The 17,784-nt window shown below is 38.5% G+C and overlaps 1 protein-coding gene across 1 annotated transcript; it reads right to left on the reverse strand.

Moving 5' to 3' along the window:
• Nucleotides 1-14,264: 14,264 nt before the first annotated feature.
• Nucleotides 14,265-16,663, reverse strand: LOC138912114 (uncharacterized). The gene is made up of 4 exons (XM_070211971.1): nt 16,593-16,663; nt 15,911-16,385; nt 15,451-15,565; nt 14,265-15,292 (listed from the first exon to the last, which is right to left on the reverse strand). Exons 1-4 carry the CDS (start codon nt 16,661-16,663, stop codon nt 14,265-14,267), a joined length of 1,689 nt encoding a protein of 562 aa, XP_070068072.1.
• Between the last annotated feature and the right edge of the window lie 1,121 nt (nt 16,664-17,784).

Below are 17,784 nucleotides of genomic sequence, written 5' to 3' on the forward strand. Positions count from 1 at the left end.
GATCTAAATCGCCCCGAACTTCCGTCTGGGAAGAGGGGTGAGGAATTGCGTCTGAATCAAGCGATTCATCCTCGGCCGAGAGGTGGGGAGCAGCTCGATTGAAGTCCATCAATTTCCTTGAAATAGGGCTCAATCGCATAAGGGCGGCAGACTCTGGAACAGTCAAATTGTTATTAGGTAAGGAGCAATTATCCGTGTTAGAACATTGGGGAACACTTAGCATTTTAAGATTTTTAAAGTGGGATTCCGCAGCATCGAACTTATCATAAAGCTCACGAAATCCAGTAGACAGAGCTTGGAACTCCAGATGGGTTTGTCGCATAAACGATTTCATGTCTACTTCGATGTGTCTACAGCTCGGACACGTCCAGTTAAGGCCAACCCGTAGCTTTAGCTTGTCTACGATTTGGCCTCTTGACCGCCCCAGCTCAACACAGATAGGGTGCGCCAAGTTGTCGCAGATCCAGCAACAAACCAACGGTTGACGAGCGGTAATTTTGTTGTTAAACGCACACGAAGAAGCGCAACATAAAGTCATCTTGATTTAATAGCGTAAATAGCAGCAGCAAGGCAAAGAGCAGTCCGATGCAAGCGATCGAAGATCAGCGTAGCAGCCAGGCAGAGCAGCACAGCAACAGCAGGGCAGAACAGCGCAGCAGCGGCAGGGCAGAGCAGAGCAGCAGCAACAGGGCAGAGCAAAGAGCAGTCGGATACAGCAGTCGAAGAGCAGCGCGGGAGTCGGGCAGAGAGCGGACTGATAGGCGCTGAAGAACCGCACAGAGCGAAATGCACCGATTGCACGTTCGTTTGAATGTTTGCGTAAACACAGGGAGAGTGGTTACAAACCAACAACATAAACTATAGGCTTAGCGGTACCGCTGGCAACACAGAGTAGGTTCTCGTGGATGTTCGCGGCAGACACAGAGAGAGTCGTTTCAACAACAACACAAACTATGGGTTTTGCGGTAACGCTGGCAAAACAGAGCAGTAGCAAAAATATTTTGTTTACAAATTAATTTTGCAAATAGTAAAGTCACTGTCCATTTAGATTAACCGAATGGCACGACTTAAACAAGATTGCAGGGTTACTGACAAAATGATCAAAATCTGATTAGAACGGAATAGGTTTTCACAGGAAAAACACGATGTGAAGGAGGAGCGTCGAAAACACGTCCGAATACTAGAACAGCTTATGCTTGATGTGTATATAATCAACGATCTACAACCTACATGCATCATGGATGCATAGACGAAATAAAGCTACAATCAACAATCACTATGGACGGCAGTCCATGTAGTGACGAAGCGCACCAGGAGAGTGTGCGAAGGCGACTACTATATATACACGAAGAAATGAAAATCTACTGTGATGGTCCGATCATAATGAATAATACACCTATCGAAAGGTATTGCGAAAACTAACAGGATTGCATACCAAGACTATAAGAAAATCAATTGGCTTGGGAGAGAGAGCGGTGAAAGTAAAAAAGTGAAAATTTCGAAATTTGGAGCTGTTGGGGCCGGTGGCCTTTTGAAAATACCCGTCGAATGAGGGGTCATTTGTCAAAATCCGACTCTCCGTTCAAAAGTTATAGCCAAAATAAGATTTTCTTCTTCTTCCCAAAATGAAAATTTAATTCTGTTTGTCAGTTTGTCAGTTTGTCAGTTTTCCAAAACATGTTTTTTAAGTTTTGAAAATTTGATATGACGTTGATCACATCGATATAAAAAACTTTTGTTCTACCACTTTTCGAAAAACTCGCTAGTTTAGCGGGAAAACAGCTATAAGTAGCTAAAATTCGGAAAGCCGTAACTTCTATACTACTAAAGCTACAGGCTTGTGCTGCATCTCGTTTGAAAGGTATTTTTAAATGCTATAAACGCCTCCTATATGCAATTAGTGTAAATGTAATACTTAAAAAAATATGAACAAAAGACAATTTTTTAATACTTTTTTTTTAGCTTTTTTTTATTTTTCTCAAAAATGGCTCTAACGATTTTCTTTAAAACCTTAAACTGTATAGCCCTTGAGATTCCTTAAATTTTGGTATATAACACATTACTGTAAAAAGTCACGTTTAAAAGTTATTTTTATTCGAAAATGGCCACTTTTGCCAGCTCGAACAATTAACGCTCCCTGAGTATTGAATTTTGTGGGAGGGTATCCGAACTGTATTTTAGGGTCATGGAATCAGTAAATTTGCACTTAAGAGTTCCATATAGGAATCTTTTGTTCTACGACTTTTGGAAAAAGCCGCTACTTTAGCGGGAAAAAGCTAAAAATAGCTAAATTTCGTTAGTTTGTAAGTTCTACACTACTAAAGGTACAGACATGTGCTATACCTCGATTAAAAGGTATTTTGAAATACTTTAACGCCTTTTTAACTTAATTTGTTAAAATACAATAGTTTAAAAATTATGATTGACCAATTTAAATTTAAATGTATATATTAGCTCCTATGAGAGCAAATGTAAACAAACAAAAACTTCTGATATCAAATAAAAACACCTCTTAACGAGGTAAAAAACTAGTGACGACCGCACCTTCAACATACAAAAGTTCTGATATCAACATTTGTGACGAAAAATTATTACACTCGTCATTAAATTGACTTACTAATCTTTTCTCATTCGTCACGCTGCAATAGAAAATGTAAAGGGAAAAAGGCTGGAATAGTTTGCTAGGGCGGGCCGAATGAGAAAAGATTAGAAAGTCTATTTAATGACGAGTGTAATAATTTTTCGTCACAAATGTTGATATCAGAACTTTTGTATGTTGAAGGTGCGGTCGTCACTAGTTTTTTACCTCGTTAAGAGGTGTTTTTATTTGATCTACAATCTACACTACAAACTACAATCTACATGGCGACCGTGACATCGGAGGATCAAGACAACAAAGGATCCGTGGACGATGGAAAAAATGATCTGAGTGAGTAGAGATGGAGTTATGGCTAAAAGAGGGGGCGTACAAAACAAGATAACAAAAAGAATAGCTCAGATAAAGTGGCTTTTGTTTAAAAATCATCCGCCACCCCCCTGGGCAATAGCCCAAAAGTTACAAGAAGAACTTGATTTTTTAAGTTCAAGTTTTAAAAAAGAAAAGCCAATATCTCCAGCTCACTCAGAAATTATAAACCTGTGTAAAGAAAAAATTATAACAAATCCTCCTCCAGCAAAGAAGCTACCGAAGAAGATTAAGGAATGTCCCAAAGACTGCCCAGGCCCCCTGGAGAGCCCACACTGCGAATCAGCGTGTGTTAAACCTGTGCGATGACCGGCACCGGTACCGCCTGAGCCCATAGGCCCAGGACATCTGCAGCAGAGACAACAAGTGTGAGAGGCAGGCCGCCCTTTATGCCAGCGAAGGAGCATCAGCGAGCCAATCGGCGACGACCAGCTGATGCAGACAAGGACGACAAGATCCGGAGTCAACTCTAAAAATGAATTAAATTAAAATAAAACAAGAAAGGAAGCTACCTTCGGCCAGCCGAAGCTTATATACCCTTGTAGATAAAGTAATGCTCACTCGGTGCAGTTCCAGGGATTCCAGATTCAGCGTTTCTATTTTAATTTTGTTTATACATAAGCAGTAGAGACCTGCACGATACAATGCCGATGCCGATTCCACGAGTAAAAGTAATCAAGTTGGCGATGCCACGATTATTTTTTGTAATCATGTAATCGTGTCAAACGATGCCTAGTATACTCGGCATCGTAGAATCGTACGAGTAGCATCGTAGCATCGCCAACAAATTTCAAATTTGACATTTAAAAATAAATTTCAATTAAATTTCCTCTTCTTCTAAAGAATTCGCGGGTACATTTTTTTTTGAATTCGTGAATAGAAAAACCTAGTTAAAGACAACAAATCCATACGTGTTTTGGACATGGTCCTTTATTGGTTCTTCTTCTTCCAAAGAATTCGCGGTCTCATTTTGGTAAAGATTTCGTGTATGTCGGGTTCAAAGACGGTAAAACATAAAAAAAATTCTCTTGTTCCAAAGAATTCGCGGTCTCATATTGTCAAAGAGTTAATCTATGGTCTTAAGTAGATAGGACTAACAATTGTGAAATCTTGGGTATATTGGTTCCTCTTGTTCTGACAAGAATTTTGGTTAATTTTGTTTAATAAAAAAACACGAGTCAGATATGAGTAAACCGATGCCGATGCCTAGGATTCTACGATGCCACGATTCCAGATTTGACAGTTGGAATTGGCATCGCCGAGTAGTAATCGAGTATATTTTTACTTACTCGTGCAGGTCTCTAATAAGCAGTCAAGAATCAAAACGCCTACTTCCTACAAAGTTACAATGAATTTTCTTATATTTGTTTGAATATTCCTATGGGAGCCTTAAGATATAGTGGTCCGATCCGGCTCGCTCCGACATCTGTACTACCTGCAATAGAAAGAAGACTTTCGGGAAAGTTTCATCGCAATGGCTTTAAAACTGAGAGACTAGTTCGCATAGAAACGGACAGACGGACAGACGGACATGGCTAGATAGACTCGGCTATTGGTGCTGATCAAGAATATATATACTCTATGTGGTCGGAAACGTCTCTTCACTGCGTTGCAAACATCTGACTGAAATTATAATACCCTCTACAAGGGTATAAAAATCATATGCGTATAAGACAAAATTGTAAAATTGAGCGGAACCCTTTTCTGCCCGTTTAGAAGTGTAAAAAAATGAGCAACAACAGCGCAACGTGTAAGAAGAGAACAGCAATACGAACACGGGAGAGCAGCAATAGTGCTTTCCCTTTCTTACACGTTGCGCTGTTGTTGCATGATGCAAAGTTGCTAAACTAAAATCGTTGTATTTACTAGTAGGTCTAGCAAATACAAAAATTTTATTTTACCACTTCGTGAAGAATTGTTGAAGCAATATGAGGATAATTTTTTTATTCGGAAACCGCGTGTATTCCGGCGTACAGAATTTTTTAAAATTTAAATTCTCTTAAAAAATACTTAATTTTAAAATTAAAAATTTTTTAAATTATTTTTCTGAAAGACATGAACATATCCCACAAAGTTGCATACCAAATATTGAAATAACTCAAACGAGTCTCAAGTGATGCATAACTGAAAAATCGGAGCTTAATTAGAAAATTATTTTTTTTAAATAAACGGTAAGAGTTAAAAAAAAAAAATAAAAACCGATCCTTATATTTCAATCCGCTATCGAAAAAAAAAGTTTCGATTGATTCTGAGATTTGACCCAAATTGGCCTGTCACGTTTCACGTGGAATGAGCCATATATGAGAATTAAAATACCCGTTTAAATAAACAAATAAATAAAAATAATTAAAAAGAAAAATTTATCAAAATGAATACAACAGAGTGCCTTAGGGCCGTTTTCTCGTCCGTCCTGCAAAGTAAAATTTAGCTAATAGAAGGATAAATTTATCCCGGTGGCAAATCAGTTTTCGTTTTCTCGTCCGTCATTTAAAACTCCAAATAAAAGGCGCACTAATTTGAGACTGGGTGGCAGCCCCACAATAGAAGAGTTAACTAATTGTCAAAAATTAATCGAAAAACTATCGAAAAATACCATAAAACAGTCATACTAACAGCTGATGATATAAACAAAATTTCAAACTAATAAAAAACAATGTCGGCAGAAAGAAATTTTCGCGGTAAAAATTATACCGATGAACAGGACACAATTCTTGTAGAACTGGTGTCTTCGGAATCGCCTCCGGGAGATTGAATTCTTACATGCGTGCAATCTATGGCTCCTATCTTGGACTTTCGGAAACTTGGCTATTTTATAAAAATCAACAACATTTTCTTGAAGATCTTTAATACGCCGGTACTTCATAAATTGTTTTGAAACAGACGCTTTAGCAAAATTAACGCCCTTAACAACTCGACTGGCAGTGGCCACGCTAACACCACAAAAATTGCCTACAGTTATAAGAAAACTGCCGCTTGCGTAGAATCTAAGAGCTATTAGAAGCTTAACCCATGTATTATCGTTTCCCGATAATAATGGTTTGTGATTATATGGAATTAGTTAAATCAAATGAATGCACTTACTGCTTTACTTTAAATTCAAGTCGCAAAACATTTTTTTTGTAAAACAAATTTTACCGCTTTTTCTTAAGAGAACACTTTTAACAAATTCTTCATCACTGTAATGTTCGAAGTAATTTCTTTGGTCGTGATATCTGCGCCGATAGGTTCGCACCTCAGACAATTCGACGATATCCCACAGATTTTGAAGATAAATCGCTCGGGAAAACATTTTAAAATCAATTGGATGACATTAACAATTTTGATTTGTATTTAACTGTAAATAGAATCACCTGTTTTCGAATGAAGAGTGGAACCAGATTGACAACGCTCAAATGTCTGGCAACACTTGCGCACAATCCAACCACACAAATTTTGCAAGTTGGATGAAGTACCGAGACAAAATTTATCCCTACCTGCGCTAACATAAGGACGAGTAAACCATTTTTTGTTTTTCGCTCCGTTGGCCCGGCAGGCAAACTAAAGTACGGACGAGAAAACGGCCCTTAGAGTTACATTGACCAACGAGCCAAATTTTGAAAATAGGGTATTAGCCTTAATTAGGAACAGAGCAGAGCCTCTATTAATTGCAGATTTTGAGTACGAATATATGAATAGGTATGACCTTGAATTTTCTCCACTTGTTCATTGCGGCAGAACGCAAAAGGCAATAGTACTGTCTACCGTGAGAAATTGTAAAGTATTCTCCGAAATTGACATACACCCAGTCTTAGGACATATTAAAGTGCTAAAAATTATGCACAAGTAAAAAAAAAAAATTATAAAAATTGAATATGGAATGGGAGCAATTAATACTCCATATCCGAGAATTAAAAGAAACATTTGAAAGGTCTTACAAATGTGTAAACCAAAAAAGGCAAACACAAAAAGAAACAGTAGACAAACATGCAAAAATTCTTGTAGATTCGTTCAATCAGGCAAGAAAATAGGGAAATAATTAACAAAACAAACTTATCAAAACTATCCAAAATATTGATAAGGTTGCGGGAAAGCCTAATAACTGTCAAGGATAAGCACGATTTAAAAATATATATCCCGACAATTTTGAATACGCCTTTAACATTAGACCAACAAAAAGCCCTAGCAGAAGAAGATGATTCAGATACAAGCAAAGATATCGAAATAAATGAAAAAGATCTACACGATCTCTCAATCCCTGCATTTATTTCAGCAGAAGAGTCAGAAACACAAGAAGACGAAAATATATATTCAGATACAAATATAGTAAAAACAAGAGAGAACGCTATAGTCGGGTGCCCCGACTATCAGATACCCGTTACTCAGCTAAAGGGAGTGCGAAGGAGATGGAGAAAAACTTTGATCCGCCGTAACTTTTTAACGAATGGTCCGATTTAAAAAATTTCTTCTACATTTCGATAGGTATTGATAAACACAACAAAACTGCATTTTTACTTTTCCAAAATATTGAAATTTTTAAAATCGTATATAAGCGATTGTGGGCGTTGAAGGGGGCGTGGCACCCTTTTGAAACAAACTTGCGCTGCGTAGGTACTCCTAAAATCTGCATGCAAAATGTCAATCTTCTAGCTTTTATAGTTTCCGAGATCTCAGCGTTCATACAGACAGACAGACAGACAGACAGACAGACAGACAGACGGACAGACGGACATGGCTAGATCGACTCGGCTAGTGATCCTGATCAAGAATATATATAGTTTATAGGGTCGGAAACGCTTCCTTCTACCTGTTACATACTTTTGCACGAATCTAATATACCCTTTTACTCTACGAGTAACGGGTATAACAAAAGAAAACATAATGGCAGATCCAGCTGCCCAACGGGCATATATTAAAGATATATCAAGTGCCATTCCGGAATTCAACGGACAAAAACTACACTTGCATAGATTTGTAACAGCTTTGAAGCTGGTTGACCTGTCAAAGGGGTCGTTTGAAGATTTGGCTGTAGAAGTCGTCAAATCAAAAATTGTAGGATCTACACTACAAAGGGAACAAAATGAACGCACAATTGATGCTATTATTAATAAACTACAAAGCACAATTGTTGGCGAAAACTCAGAGGTAATTAAAGCTAAAATGGCAAATATTTACCAAAGAGGAAAAACTGCAACTCAGTTCACAAACGAACTTGATAACTTGCGTAAACTGCTAGAAGCATCATATATCGATGAAGGATTAAATGCTGAACACGCTGACAAATTCAGCACAAAAGAAGCTATATCCACCCTGATAAAGAATTGGGAAAGCGGAAAAACTAAAACAATTTTGGAAGCAGGCTCATTTAATAATATGAATGACGCTATAAAAAAATACATACACATCAACAAACAAATAACCACAGTGTAATGTATACAAATAACCGAGGTAGTTATTATAGAGGCAATGGCAGAGGAAACTATCGAGGTAATTTCACACGGGGAAGAAATAATTTCTACCAGGGAAATTACCACGGCAGAGGCCAATATTACCAACATAATAATTATGAAGGAAATTATGGCCAAGGCAAAACCAAAATTATTACGGAAACCAAAACACAAATTATAACAGAAACAATAGAGGAAACTCAAATACTCAAAGAGACACCTCTCAAAATAGTTCAAACAATAGAGGAAACTCAAATGCTCAAGTCAGAACTATTGGAACTGAACAGGAAAACTAAGAAATTCCCTTAAGAAGAATAAGCCACACAAAACCACTATATATAAAATAAATCTTAGTCTAAACATTTACATTCAAATAAAAAATGATCAAACAAAAACCCCCTTAACCCTTTTAATTGACACAGGCGCTGATTTAAGTCTTTTAAAAATAAACTCTGATCACTATGGACGGCAGTCCATGTAGTGACGAAGCGCACCAGGAGAGTGTGCGAAGGCGACTACTATATATACACGAAGAAATGAAAATCTACTGTGATGTGATCGAAAGGTATTGCGAAAACTAACAGGATTGCATACCAAGACTTTAAGAAAATCAATTGGCTTGGGAGAGAGAGCGGTGAAAGTAAAAAAGTGAAAATTTCGAAATTTGGAGCTGTTGGGGCCGGTGGGGATAAATGCCCCCTCGCAATGTTTTAGTTGTATTCCTTTTGAAAATACCCGTCGAATGAGGGGTCATTTGTCAAAATCCGACTCTCCGTTCAAAAGTTATAGCCAAAATAAAATTTTCTTCTTCTTCCCAAAATGAAAATTTAATTCTGTTTGTCAGTTTGTCAGTTTGTCCAAAACATGTTTTTTAAGTTTTGAAAATTTGATATGACGTTGATCACATCGATATAAAAAACTTTTGTTCTACCACTTTTGGAAAAACTCGCTAGTTTAGCGGGAAAACAGCTATAAGTAGCTAAAATTCGGAAAGCCGTAACTTCTATACTACTAAAGCTACAGGCCTGTGCTGCATCTCGTTTGAAAGGTATTTTTAAATGCTATAAACGCCTTCTATATTCAATTAGTGTAAATGTAATACTTAAAAAAATATGAACAAAAGACAATTTTTAAAAACTTTTTTTTTAGCTTTTTTTTATTTTTCTCAAAAACGGCTCTAACGATTTTCTTTAAAACCTTAAACTGTATAGCCCTTGAGATTCCTTAAATTTTGGTATATAACACATTACTGTAAAAAGTCACGTTTAAAAGTTATTTTTATTCGAAAATGGCCACTTTTGCCAGCTCGAACAATTAACGCTCCCTGAGTATTGAATTTTGTGGGAGGGTATCCGAACTGTATTTTAGGGTCATGGAATCAGTAAATTTGCACTTAAGAGTTCCATATAGGAATCTTTTGTTCTACGACTTTTGGAAAAAGCCGCTACTTTAGCGGGAAAAAGCTAAAAATAGCTAAATTTCGTTAGTTTGTAAGTTCTACACTACTAAAGGTACAGACATGTGCTATACCTCGATTAAAAGGTATTTTGAAATACTTTAACGCCTTTTTAACTTAATTTGTTAAAATACAATAGTTTAAAAATTATGATTGACCAATTTAAATTTAAATGTATATATTAGCTCCTATGAGAGCAAATGTAAACAAACAAAAACTTCTGATATCAAATAAAAACACCTCTTAACGAGGTAAAAAACTAGTGACGACCGCACCTTCAACATACAAAAGTTCTGATATCAACATTTGTGACGAAAAATTATTACACTCGTCATTAAATTGACTTTCTAATCTTTTCTCATTCGTCACGCTGCAATAGAAAATGCCTGTAAAGGGAAAAAGGCTGGAATAGTTTGCTAGGGCGGGCCGAATGAGAAAAGATTAGAAAGTCTATTTAATGACGAGTGTAATAATTTTTCGTCACAAATGTTGATATCAGAACTTTTGTATGTTGAAGGTGCGGTCGTCACTAGTTTTTTACCTCGTTAAGAGGTGTTTTTATTTGATAACTATGATAACATAGACACATCAAAAATAATAACAATGTCTGGAATAGGAGAAGGTACTCTTAAATCCAAAGGTTTAGCATTTATAGAAATACAAACAGGAAAATTTATAATTCCTTTCAACTTTCAAATAGTTGATGATAACTTTCCGATACCCTGTGATGGTTTAGTAGGAATGGACTTCCTAAAAACATTTAATTGCCAAATCGACTTTCAGACAGATCACGATTGGTTAATAGCTAGACCGGAAAACTTCGATCAAGAGATCAACATTCCGATTATACATTCAATAGACAATAACTTAATAATTCCTGCTAGATCCGAAGTTGTAAGACAAGTTTATGTAAACACGTCTTTTCATCTTTTTAGCACACCACTGCGTTTAGCACACATCACACTCTACTCACTGCGATCTTTATTTTTCGTTGTCTGCTGCTAATGTTTTTTGTGTTTCCGTTTTCTTTGTTTTTTCCTCTTGAGGTCCTTCGATGTCCTCCATGTTCTCCAAGTTTACATCCTGTGTCCATACACGGTCGCCATGTAATGTTCCCGCTCCGCTTATAAAGAAGATTGGTTCATAGTGTTTCCTTGTTCTTGTTCTTTATTTCAATTTATCATTTATTTATTGATTGTTTCGAAGCAGCCGTTGTTGCCGCTCCGAGCTCGAAGAAGGTTCTGTTGAGCCCAATTTACTTAGGAGCTCAAGAGGTCTAAGTCTCGTAGCGGCGCTGCCAACAGCGGCAGCGGAGAGACGGCCTACATTTTCTTAAGTATATAGCTATGCTCACTTAGTCTGGAGCGCTGAGGTATATGCACATTAGACTGGGTCGATTTGTTAGGGTAAAAAAAAGTGATAAATCGTAGGGGGGGAACGCAATCTAGGAAGAATTCAAAGCAATATTGCAAAAGAAACTATATCTTGAAAACCACGTTTGACCCTCCGCATTTGCAAAAGAAAAAAACCCAGTATTTGATGAAAAATATCACAGTAGCCCTAAAATTCCTACACTAGAATGGACCTGAAAAACGTAAAAAATCGTTTGGGCGGAAAACAATCTCTGGGCATTTCTAAGCCGTATTGCCCAAGAAACTATATGCCATAAACCACGTTTGGCCCTCCGCATTTGCAAGAGAAAAATACTGGTATTTCGTTTTACTTTCTAGTCCAAAGTCCTCGGCAGAGTCCAAAGTCCGGTGCCGTTCCGTTAATTCCTTTTGCACCCGGCACTCTCGCTCTGCCAGACAAGTCTCCACTATCTCCCTCTCTCTGCACCCTTGTTCTCCCGACTCTCACTCTCCAAAATCTCTGTATCAGAGTTCTCTTTCTCCAAGTTGATGTCTCCACTCTCTCACCCTCCAAACTCTCATTCTCCACACTCTCTTCCCCGCGCCGCTACTACGCTAATTCGCCGCGTAACTGGTATGCGAAATTGGAATTTGAAATTGGATCAAAAATTGCCAAAAGTTAATAAAAAAAACCTTTTGACTGCTCCAAAATTTTTTTTTTTTTTGCCGTTCTTGTAACAGTTGATCATCATCGACTTCAAAAATAGATAGCGACATAGTCAGAAAACATAAAAGCATACAGCTGCGGTCAAAATAGATGGTGTTGCTGCCCTGTGTCTTTAAAAGTTTGTTGTTGTAATTTATCTTCTCCAGGTAATATTGTATTAAATATAATTGTACTAATAGATTAATTGGATAAACAAAGTTACATCGAACTTTAAAAAATTGAATTTTTGTTTAATTAAAAAAAATTTTAAAATTATTCTAAGTATGGGGTTTGAAAGTTAATTGACTATGTTTTCTAGAATTAACTTAGGGTTAGGAAGATAAAGAGTGTACCCTGCAGGAAAAATGCGAACTAGTCTGAAAAACAACTAGTAATACAACTAAAATAAAGCAACCGGAATTTGTCTGAATGCATTTGGACTACACAGGGTCTAGAAAATTTGTGCTAGTCGAAAAAATGATTAATACAAAACTAGTAAAAAATAAACTTGTCTCGGACTAGTACCTTTCTGACAAAAAAAACCTTAAAAATATTTAACTGGTAGAACAAATACATGTTAGGGTCTAGTTAAAAGGCAACTGGAATTTAACTAGTTGCAAATGAAACACATATGATCCAAAAATATAGCCTAGAGTGTAAATGTCTTGGGAAATTTAACACTAAACAAATCAAACACTCGAGGTCCTCGGTTCAATCCCCAGTCTCTGTACATTTTTTTTTGTTTTTTGTTTGCTAGGTGATGCTTTAGTTTTATTTAAAACTTTGTTTAATCTGTCCGAGGCAATATATATGTAAAAAATCGCTGTTTTTGAATTATGTCACACTAAAATTCATAAACCTTGTTAGGGCAATACAAAATGTGATGCGTGTATGGCTCAATCAGTTAGTGTGTCTACAAATCCAAAGGTCCCGGGTTCAAGTCCTCGAGAGGGCGACTTGCCTCAAAAAAAGTAAGTTTGTTTTAATTCCATTTAATTATCATTTACTGTATTTGATTACATAATAATTAATAGAAATTCTCTAAGGACCGCGACTATTGATTGGATACTAAATTAGGAGAGCATCAAGTTTGGCATCGTCAAGTACTAGTGAAATTCAATCACTTGTTGGTTTCGAGATTAATTTTTATTTTTTTCGTGAAAATATTTTTTTCAGTGTAGTTTAACAGCTGTAACCGTAAATTGGTTAACAGTAACTATTGCAAAGCTAGTAGCAAATGGACTAGTTGTTTCCGACGACAAGCATATGAAAAATGGACCACTTCGTTACAAGGAAATGGACATAACTTGAACTAGTTAACCTTCTTGACCCAACTAGTATTTTAATAGTCCAAAACTGATTCCGTTTCCTGCAGGGTATCTTTTCAAAAATTTCAACATCAAAACAAACCATGAATCCTTTCAATCTTAGGACTAGCTTTGCTTATACCGAGGATCTCATTAATACCTTCCAGTCTTCCGTTTCAGACTAAGAGGCTACAATTTCCTTTAATGCATCCAAAGGGGCAAATGAATCATTCATTCTAAAAATGATTGCAAGTTTACCTGTACAACTTTAATATTATTATTAATTCTATACATTTTATTTTAACAAGGATTCATTTAAAGCGTCAATATTGGATTGCAAGAACATTATTTTGTTAACCATATCCTCGCTGGTGGCTATTTTACTGCGCTTTTCGGAAATTAAATTGAAAAAGCACGTCCTGATGCAGCACTACTCGCAGGAGCCGCTAAAATCTTCAAGCTGGTCTTACATAACAGCGGAAATTGTTCCTTATTTTTTATTTTTTATTGTTATTTTTATATTTTGATAGGATATAATTTCATTTGAGATAATATGCTGGTTTCTTGAGTTGGTTGAAAGTAATCGAAGAAAATGGAATTTTCGGGAACCAGGCTATTTAAATGAACATTCATCATCATTTCTCACATTCTTCAATGGTTTTTTGTTTTAAAGAAAAAGAGTGCGACCATATGGAAAGTCTTTAAATTATCTTCAATAACAGCCTTCAAAAGGCTTTGAAGCGAAAGATTACATTTTTTGACTATTTATACATCATTATCTTTGACTATAGAATTTTTTTTCATATTGTTAGTGTGGGGAAAAGTGAGATGCAAGGTAGTATAACCGTTGCCCTCTAGTATTTTCAAACAGTTTTTACATGAAGCTAAAAGGCTAACCAATGCACTTAAATTGTCTAAGTTAAAGTTCTTCATCTTACTTAGTTGAATTTTCTCGATTAATGTATTCGTTATTTCCATCCAGTTAATCTCAACTGATTGGAAAAGATTATATATCGTATTCCATCGAGTAGGACAGTAGCTTTTCAGAGTACTTTTTAGGCTGCTGTTTTGTCCTGTTGATATTGCACTAATAGAGCAGCTATTGGAGATTCCTTAGGCAGGATTATGGGATGCTTTGCGTCGTAATTAGCCATAGAATTATCGATGCGACCACCAACACGTATTACACTCTGCTCGTCTAAGAAAGGGGTGTAGCGGATCAACTTCGAGTTCTCTTTTAGTTGCTGTCCGGTGCTTAACTGCTTGTATTCCACTTTAAAGAACTCCCTTTGAACATGGGTAAATATCCGAGACCGGGCATATTGTAGCTCCCACGCCGACAGAAACGGCGAAAGTTGGTTTCTCCCACGAAGACGATGCACAAAACGAAAGCAGTAGCTGAGTATCCTCACCAAACGAGACCATGAAGAGGTTTTGTTGATCAGACAGGTTAGAGAATTTCCGTCGTCGGAAATGTGTAGGTTAACCTTAGAATCGGCTTTTACCTCCAGGGATGCCTCTTCTTCTGTCGACAGAACAAACTTAGCCTTAACGGGTGGCCAAGTTGTGCGTGACTGAAATAGCCAAGCTGGTTCATTCCACCAAATTGGATGATCCAAGAGGTCCTTTGGAAGTATTCCTCGGGATGCACAGTCTGCAGGGTTATCGCCACTTCGAATATGTTGCCAGCAGCTATGTGGGCACGTCTCTATGATTTCTGCAGTATGGTTGCAAACATAAGTGTTCCAGGTACGGGGAGGAGATGACAGCCAATGCAAAACTATTTCAGAGTCTGACCAACAATTGATTCTGGAAATAGGAACCGTTAATGATTGTTTGACCAAGGAAATCAACTTAGAGAGCAAATGGGCTGCCTTTAGCTTGAGTCGTGGAATGGAGACAGACTTAATAGGAGCCACGCGGGTTTTTGACATTATCAAATTAAGAGCATATCCATTGTTGACCTTGACGCGACTATAGATGACGACAGCATATGCCTGGGGCGATGCATCTGCGAATCTGTGCAGTTCCATTGTTAACACAGTTGTGGGTCCAAGCAAACCCAGCGGATCGTAGACCTTGGCTAGTTCCGAAAGCAGAATGCGTTTGGTAAGAGCGGTTGTAGTTCCGGGGAGTTCTAGCTTGAAGAAAATACAGTCAGCTTTTGGATCCCAATGCAATCCCAGCACTTTAACAAATCGAAATGAACTGTCCTTCTCCAAAGCTAAAAGCGATACTCACAAATCTCCTTGGGCAACGACTTCAATAAGGCGTAACAGTTTGAGCTCCACTTTCGAAGGTTGAATTGAGCTTTGCTTAGAAGAGAAATTAACTCATCTTTAAGGGCAATAAGATCCTGAATTTGGGAAAATTATATTTCACCGCGTAGGAATAGTTGACCGGTTGATGCGTATGAATCTTGAGATAAGTTAAGAACTTTTATATGTCGATAAGGATCGAGGCGTTTTTGGCGAAGGCAAGATGTTCTCCTGGTTCCTTGCTGGAGGCGTCTCCTAGTGATGCCAGTACTGTGGCACCGAGGTATCTTCTTCTCGCTCGTCAGAGAGCCGGGCAATTGAAGATAAGATGTTCCAGGGTTCCGATAGACCCCGATTCATGGCATTTCCTGCAGGTGCGACTGTTGAGTATTTCGTTGAGTTGCGTGTGATGCGGCCAGACAGTGACTTGTAAGGATACCCACTAACAGTCTGCAGTCTTTCCGTGGTAGACGCAGTACATACTGGCTGAGTTTGTCGTTGCGCTCTTTGCACATAAATCTTGAGATTCGGCATGTCTCGGTATTCCTCCACTTGCTTTTTGCTCTCGTGTCCGCCTGTTTCTCCAGGGAACTTTGAAGCGTTTGCAGGGAAACAGGCACGTTCTCCGTTCTGTCGTTCGTCAGCACTACGCCCTCCTTTGCAAAAACGTCAGCTGTCTCGTTGCCATCGATGCCCTGGTGGCTGGGAACCCAATAGATCCGCACTGACTTTGTCGTGCTAAGTTTATCTATTGCCTCCCTGCTCGCCATCATATTTTTGAAACTGACCCTTGACGACTGCATGGATCTTATCGCCGCTTGACTGTCCACGAACAAGTTGACCACATCGTGTGGTCGGTTTATATTTTGAGCCACTTCAGCAGCCTTCCTTATGGCGCAGACTTCCGCCTGGAATATGCTGCAGACGTTGGGTAGCTTAGAGGACAGCCTTATTTCAGGTCCGTACAGTAAGCTCCTACTCCTCCTTCCATCATGGAGTCGTCCGTGTATATCTTGTCCCGATCCGTTTTTCAGTCATCTGGGCTTATGAACGAGGTTTTAACCTCCATGCACGTTCTGGGGGTCATGTAGTCCGTTTTGTTGATCATGCTTCGGCCGATCGAACTATGCCAGGCCCCATGTGCTGCTAAGCATCTTCTTGGATGCATATAGCGCAATGGTGGCCTTTTTCACCATTTTTACTACATTGGGTCTCCATGCCATCCTGCAGTCTAGTGCTGTGCATAGGTACTTAACCTATGTTTTCGGTGTCAGCCTGGTAGCGCCGATTTTCGGGGGGTCAATTAAAGAGAATGAGGTCCGTCTTGTCCGCATTGATACTGAGTCCCACCTTTTCCACCCACTCACAGATCTTCCTGAGTGCTGATTCCATTATGGAGGTGAGGGTCGATGGACAAACTCCCGTACTAATTATGCCTATGTTGTCCGCATACTCTGTTATTTTTGGGGCTCTCCTCTCGAATCTCTTAATTAGATCGTCGACCACCAAATTCCATAGGAGAGGCGAATGTAATGTATGAATGAATGAACCCCCCTGCAGCTAAGCAGGTTTCTTATCCAGACGCTTATTACAGGGTGCGTGCTGGCGATCCATTATAGCATCCGTCTTAATATTGTTGAATGCTCGGGATATATCTACGAATACTCTAAGCGCATATTCCTTAATGTGTAGTGCTCTCTCAACGGTTGCTACTAGCGAGTGTAGTGCCGTTTCTACAGATTTCCCTTCGGTGTAGGCGTGCTGGTTGGATGACATCATTCCTGATGTGTAAATCCAGCAGCTTTTCCATTGTCTTGAGTATGAATGAGGTAAGGCTTATCGGCCTGTAATCCTTGGAGCTTGCGTGACAGCACTTTACCGCTTTTGAGAGGAAGACAATCCGAGAGGTCCTCCATTGAATTGGGAAATACACGGATAGACATGCCGAGTATATTTCATATAGCCATGGGGTAATCCTTTCCTTGGTCGTCTGTAACATGGCTGGAAATATTCCATCTAGTCCTGGTGCCTTGTAGCCCGTAAAGGATTCTATGGCCCAGTTGATTTTCGTAGTTGTTATTAGATCGTTTGGGGGGCGTTCTACGCCAGTTGCTATGTCTTGGTGCGTGCTGGCGTCTAAGACATCCGGGCATCCTGGGAAGTGCGATTGCATAAGTGCTGTTAGGTTCTCTTCACTGCCCTCAGTCCACTGCCCGTCGTCGCGTTTTAGCTGACTCTGTATGGTAGGTTGCTTTGAAAGCAGCTTTCGGAGTCTAGCTGTTTCCGGGACATTCTCGATGCTGGAGCAAAAGTTTCT

Source organism: Drosophila takahashii, chromosome 2R, assembly GCF_030179915.1.
Source record: "Drosophila takahashii strain IR98-3 E-12201 chromosome 2R, DtakHiC1v2, whole genome shotgun sequence".
NCBI lineage: Eukaryota > Metazoa > Arthropoda > Insecta > Diptera > Drosophilidae > Drosophila > Drosophila takahashii.

Coding starts and splice junctions, on each gene's coding strand:
- LOC138912114 (XM_070211971.1), bottom strand. CDS start 16,663: ATGGTGAAAAAGGCCACCATTGCGCTATATGCATCCAAGAAGATGCTT. Junction 15,566..15,910: donor GGAAAGACTGCAGACTGTTA/GTGGGTATCCTT, acceptor TCCCAAATTCAG/GATCTTATTGCCCTTAAAGA. Junction 15,293..15,450: donor GTCGTTGCCCAAGGAGATTT/GTGAGTATCGCT, acceptor TTTCGGAACTAG/CCAAGGTCTACGATCCGCTG.